The 6,598-nt window shown below is 34.6% G+C and overlaps 1 protein-coding gene across 4 annotated transcripts; it reads right to left on the bottom strand.

Moving 5' to 3' along the window:
* Positions 1-465: 465 nt before the first annotated feature.
* Positions 466-4,114, bottom strand: LOC115702647 (G2/mitotic-specific cyclin-2). 4 transcript variants are annotated; one of them, XM_061105342.1, is made up of 11 exons: positions 3,700-4,114; positions 3,469-3,558; positions 3,216-3,348; positions 3,027-3,066; positions 2,768-2,929; positions 2,515-2,661; positions 1,871-1,960; positions 1,562-1,783; positions 1,371-1,469; positions 1,102-1,280; positions 466-1,007 (listed from the first exon to the last, which is right to left on the bottom strand). In XM_061105342.1, exons 2-11 carry the CDS (start codon positions 3,524-3,526, stop codon positions 854-856), a joined length of 1,284 nt encoding a protein of 427 aa, XP_060961325.1. In that variant the 5' UTR covers positions 3,527-3,558; positions 3,700-4,114; the 3' UTR covers positions 466-853. The 4 variants fall into 4 exon arrangements, with proteins under 4 accessions (XP_060961325.1, XP_030485930.2, XP_060961324.1 ...); XM_030630070.2 differs by having other exon boundaries at positions 527-1,007; positions 2,765-2,929; positions 3,216-3,351; positions 3,700-4,113; XM_061105341.1 differs by having other exon boundaries at positions 527-1,007; positions 3,216-3,351; positions 3,700-4,111.
* Between the last annotated feature and the right edge of the window lie 2,484 nt (positions 4,115-6,598).

The raw sequence follows: 6,598 nt of genomic DNA, 5'->3' as shown, positions 1-6,598 counted from the left end.
ATTGAGTTCAGAACCAGATAGAGAATAGAGCTCGATAAGTATAGTAGAAGAGAAGGCACACGGGGAAATAGGAAGAAAATTGTGCGGCACTGCCTATAAATAGGAGACTCCAACATTCAAAAAGGGAACAATTCTTAATCACATTAGCCTAGTCAAAGCTCTACTAAATTACATCTCCAAAAGTGTATACGAGTTTGCAAACACTGCTCAGAGAGAAAATCATCGCCAATTTAGGAGAAATTGTGTAAAGAATTCGAATTGCAAATACAAATTTATTTTTGAGATAATTTTCAGCATCAACATATTTTGTAAAAAATATAATGAATTGTTTATAAATAAAGAATTATTTATGAAATATATATATTTATTTGTGAAGTTGATTTATACAAAATTTTACAAAGTTGATTTTTTTAGCCCCTCATAATTTGGAAGAATTGTTGGTATTATTTCACACAACATCAAATACCAGAACCCCAAAAACGGTGGGCAGAAATGAATTATTGATTCTCATCCTTAAACATTATAGAGTATGATGTTGTGTGTATATATAAAAATTCAGTTCTGACAAGAGGGGGGAGGAGAAAGAAACATATCTACACATCTAACACTACTTACAAAATAAAACCGTGAATGTAGTAGAAATATAGATTCATGGTCACACAGATCAACACTGCTAAATAATAAGTTTTTGGCAACAAAAGAAGAAAGAAACCCACTAAAATTGTGCTCAGAAAAGCCGTTGGTGTATATATATGTTTTGTTTGTTTTAAGACTTAGCAGAGCAGAGAAGAGAAGAAGGGTGGGGGGGGGGGCAACTTTTGTTGCTTTTCGGTTTGAAATTCGAAAAAGGAACTCAAAACTCGGTAGACACACCTATTAGAAAGTTTGCTGGTTCAGCTCTAACTGCGAACCCAAATTTCTTTGTGTTGTATTTCCTGTATACTCCAGTCAGTTTCTTATCCTTTCCAGCCTTTTGATGGAAAGAAACCATCAATCTTGAGCATTCTCTGAAATTCAACAAAACATATTAACTAACACCATTAAACTATTTGTAAATACCAAACACAAGAAGGAAAGAAAAGAGTAAAAACAAGTACTCACAGGAGTTGGTTTTCTGAATAATTAGAGTACCACTCGCTGGTCTTACTCCACTGCTTAGACCCGCAGAGAGTACACTGAGAAGTGTAAATTGCTGCAGCAGCGAGTAAAGACGGCGAAAACTTGAGCATTTTGTACTCCACTAAGCACAACTCAATGATGTAGGATGACAAAATTTCAAGCTGCTCTCACAGTTCCAATCAGATGTTGTATTAGTTTGTTTCAATATTTTAGAAACATTTTTTGTCATATGGGGGAACAAAACTACTCACTTTTTTGTTTGACTGAGCGGCTTGGAGAAATCTCCTCAAGAAAACAAATGGTGTAGGGACAGAAAAGTTGAATTGTAACTCATTCACAATCAATTTCTCCTGTTCATAAAAGAAAAAAGTAAGAGCATTAGTGGACAACATTCTTTGCAAATGAAGAGATAAATAAATAGTTAATAGTAGTGATTTACTACCATGTCTAGAACATCTTGCTTTGTGTATGCCTTGTCAGTTATGAGCACAAAATCCTCAATTACAGGGACTGAAACCTCCTCATACTTGCATGCCAATAACATTGCTGTTACCCCAACTAACTGAAGCTTCTTTCTGATCACTATTTGTCGTTCTAAGAACCTATCAATCAGATTGACAGTCAGGAAAAGTGTCTCTTCCATGAGTTCAAACTTGTGGTGAACCTGTTTATAAAAATAAACAAGTTAAGCTCTATTTTCACATTCTCAGAGATACATAAAAAGCAAACAATATATTATAAATATATATACCTCAATAAGCCAGTCAATGAGTATGGCTCTCATTTTATCATTAATGTCAGGTTGATGAGCCATGTAATTTGGAGAGACACAGCTTAAACACTGCACAATATATATGATATCATTCAATAAAGCAAATAGTTTGACACATGGACAATCATTTACAAAGCATTTTGATCACATTCTTTCAATTTTGAAAAATCCATTGACCATAACTACTGACTATATATTAATTGAATTATATAATGGCATTCATAATAAAATAAGTTTTCTGAAAGATAAAACTTATCAAATAGAGGAAATCCCAAAATAGCCAAAACACAGTAAAATTTGACACAAGTTTATGGCAAATGATTCAGATTTCAGATATAAATTAGTCAATTGAAACTGCATATCCTTCCAAAAACAATAAATGAGACTTGTAATAATCTCATGTGTTGAGTTGAAATTGGATGCGTTTCCAAAATCAATAAATGAGAGTTATAACGAGCTCATGGGGCTGAGTTAACAATTTTCAATCAAGGGCAAGTATAAGATAATTCAAAAGAACTAATTAGCATATTAGTTTGGACTAAAAGAGCACAAGTTTATCAACAGCTTTTCAAGTATAAGCGTTTTTTTTTTCCTTTTTTTGTAAATGTGATAAGGCAAATTACCTCAGTTTTCCTATAGTGGACATAAATTTCATTTACATACTCAACAACTGAAAGTGGATCTTTCAAATTGCTGCTGTCGATATCCATGACAGGTTCCTCTTCCACATCTTCTTCTTCATCTTCCACATCTTCCATTTCAACTTCCTCCTACAGTATTTATATGCAGTACATCCACAGTCATTTTTCCAAACAGCAATAATTATAGTTGATACAATTTGCTAATCCAGGAATTACTATACACAATACTTACCACCTGATCAAATTCATCTAGAAGAGCTTCTGTGTGCTTCACAAACATTGGTACTGGGACATCCTTGTTATCCTCAAAGTCCTCCACTTCTACAATCTGACAGTCCTCTATGCCACTAGACTTTACTGCCAATAAGTTTAGATTCTGAGTTTGACGATTACAAACCTGCAGATCATCAAAGATTCCATCAGACAAAGTCAATTTTTTAACACTCTTAATCATAAAATTTTAAGGCAACACAAAGAAATGAGATGGAAATTACTTCAGAGCAATGCTGAACGACATGAGCTGGTAGTAGCTTCCTATACAAACGCCAAACACCAAGCGTGAAACAAAGAACAAGGCAAAATTAGATACCGACCTTGTAACTTTTATGAATTATATTTAGAGTTCTGTAGAAAAAATAATGCATAAAGTGAAGATAGATCAGACACAAGAGTTTTGACATTACCCAGAAAAATCCCTTTTGTTGATGACATAAGGATTATGAGTTGCCCCAAAAATGTTAGGATTGATACTACTCAATGCCCTTCTCTGATTGTTTCCCATCTCCTTAGCAAACTTAGCACCCCCAATTCTTGAACCTTCTTTAAAATATCAAAGAAAATACAGAGCATAAAATAAGCTTTAGATCTGTGTTTAAAATGTCTCAACCACATATAACTCCATGACTGGTATACAGAAAATTGTGTTTAAGATTATACCTTGAAAAAATGAGGGGTTTGTAGTGTCCTGATATATATTCTCTTCTAATCCACCCATCGTGATCAATAAACTCAGTAGTAGCAGAGAACCTTGAAAGAGCAAGAAAATAAGAAGAAGAAAAACCCATGTCACAAAAAGAAGAAAACGATAAGATCAAGACGAAGAAAAATATTGCAAGAGCACAAAGATCGTTGAATTTGGATGAAAACAAAAAAACGAAGAAGACCCACTTGGGTTCAAGTTGCGTTTAGTCCAATCCAAGAGAAAATTCAAGCTAATAAATCAACTGAAACTGAGCTTCAGTCCTTAAAACACCGGAAAGAAACTCCATTAGAGAACCCTCTACGCTCTATTGTCTTCTAAAGCCGCCTCCTTGGTCACTCGACTCACTCTCTTGGGCTTCTTTAAAGGATTTTGGATTGTCCCGTCCAAAAAAAAAAAGAAAAAAATAGAGAAGTTAAGAGGAAAGGATTTGATTGGGGATGATTATAATGAACGGAATAAAAGGTAAGAAAACGAACAAAGGAAAAAGCGAAAATTAGATCAAGGATGGAAGGCCAACGGGGCAATGTCCCCGCATGCATTCTTTCTCTATTTTGAAATTAACGGCTACTAAAATATAGCCGTTCGATCTTCGTTTTTGGCTCTTGATTAAACTGTAGCCGTTAGATGTTCATACAAAAACAAAAGGTCGCAATGGTTTGTCTCTAACGGCTATCTACCCCTCGCGCTTGATGACGTGGTCGTTGCCCCAATTTTATTTTATTTTTCATCTGAGTCCGTTGCCCAATTTTATTTTATATAAATACCAGAAATTTTAAATATTCTCATCAACCAAAAATATAATGTTTTTCCTCAAAAAAAAACCAAAAATATAATAATTAATTAAATAAATAAATAGATAGATAAGATTACTATTATTGTATTTTGTCATGGGTGGTGTACATGTTTATTGGAGACATTAATTGAATATCTAATTTTTCTGTCTTAAAAGATTTTGACAGATCAAAAAATAGGTTCTAAATTTAGCCAGCATTAATTGAAGATCTAATATTTGAAGACTGAAAAGAAAAAAAAAATTATATATGGGAACTTTGTTGATTTGGCTGTCTTTATTTTTTTTATTTTTTTTAAATAAAAATAAGGACTTTGTTGATTTGGTGAAGAGATGGAGCCAAGTTTCAACCTCTAAATACGCTCTTCACCACTGAGAAAAAAAAAAGGAAGAAGATTCTTGGAGGCTCTCAAGTCCCAACGACTTTTTTTTCTTCATATTAATCTCATAACCTTTTTCTTTTCTTTTTTCATATTATCACATAATCATAACCTTTTTTCTTTTCACTCAACTTTGGACATTATTTATCACATTTAGCTTATGGTTTTATTTATAAAAACTTTACAAAATAAAATAGTGGATTCTAAATAAGGGTCTCTATGTATAGACATATGAATGATGTAGGTGTATGTGCTTAATTTCTTACCTTGATGAGGTTGAAGTGGTACTCGAAGTTGTCATACTTGGTAAAAAAAAAGGAAGAAAATCTGAGCTGTAGTAATATTGGCCTATAATTTTGGTTTTAATTTGTCTTCACATATAGACAAATTAATAAATAAGTACAACAGAATCTTTGATGTACATGTATGTACACACAATATTAAAACACTAATAAGGTAAATTAAAATGTAATGAATTTATATGTAAATAATACATAAAATTAACGAATACACCTTTATATATATTTATAATAAAATAATATAGTAATATTTAAAAAATTAATGAAAATTTTAATTGAGGTAATATTATGATTAATATTTATCACAATTTGAATACATATGTAAATATCTAAATGCACAAAATTCACCATTGTATTGTCACCATATTGTCCAAATTGATGGCTAATCCCTTCTTCCTTATATTTTTTTTTTTTTGCTGAAAGAGAAATGATTTATTCATAATGGTCTAAGATCTTGGTGAGCATACAGGGCATCACCTCCCAGCAATTAAGAAATCCCTTATAATTGTTAAACAATTCCCATTTAGCCAAAGCATGGGCAGAAAAATTCTTAGATCTAGGAATCCAAAGGATCTCAGCCTGCAAACTAGAAAGCAGATTACAAACTTTTGAGAAAAGAAGAGAATCACTCCAAGAAAGGGACTCATTCGAAGAGAGAGCCTCGACTACAACCTGGTTGTCCGAGAGGATATCAGCCTCTATGATCCCCAATCTGTGGAGAACCTCCGCTCCTTTCCCGACTGCCTCCAACTCCCCATGAGTAACCGACTGCAGAGAGACCTTCAGGGCAAAGAGAGCCTTGATGCCTCCACTAGCATCCCATGTGACAACCCCAATCGCCCCTATCCCGTCTCCAGTAGCGAAATCGACATTAACTCGAATTCTCCCAGGTCTCGGCAGCTTCCATCTCCCCAATAAGCTAGACTCCCTATCATTGCTGTCATTGACTCTCCACCTGACTTTACTATGATAATTTGTATTCCTTATAGCCCATAAAGAGTGAACTCCTCCCGGTCACAAGCCTGAAAAATATCAGGAAAGGAAGAGGGGTCAAGAATCAGTTTAACCACCTCCTTCCCGGACCCTGGGCTCAGCTGATCAGTCCAATTACCCCACTTGCTTTCCCACCACAAATCACAAGTGATCACACAAGAGGTAAAGAAATGTTCGTCAGTGTCACCATATGCTACTCCACATAAGGCACAATCACCCACATAGCTACCAAAGATACGATTATAAATGGACCCAAAAGGGACACACCCCCTATAGACTTTCCACAGGAATAACTTCAATCGCTCCTGAAACTTCAGCTTCCACAGCTTCGTGCAATAAACATCAACAGTAGAAGATGCTGAATATAAACTCCTAAAGACGGTCTTAATTGAAAACTCACCTTTAAGGTTATCTCTCCACACCAGCCTATCCACCGTGTTCAATTCTTCTATCTTGCAACTGATTATGGCCTCTGCAGCAGAGGGTCTGAACTTCCTGACTATAGCAGACACGTCCCATTCAGTACCATCATTTGAGAAAAACCCTTTCAGAGAACCCTTGTCCACCATAAGAAGGTTAATTACACCCGCCTCCAAGATAATCTCATCACCACAGGACCAAG

The sequence above is a fragment of the Cannabis sativa genome, chromosome X (assembly GCF_029168945.1).
Source record: "Cannabis sativa cultivar Pink pepper isolate KNU-18-1 chromosome X, ASM2916894v1, whole genome shotgun sequence".
NCBI lineage: Eukaryota > Viridiplantae > Streptophyta > Magnoliopsida > Rosales > Cannabaceae > Cannabis > Cannabis sativa.
Note: the sequence above shows the minus strand (reverse complement) of the source record. Positions and strands in the feature narration are given on the sequence as shown.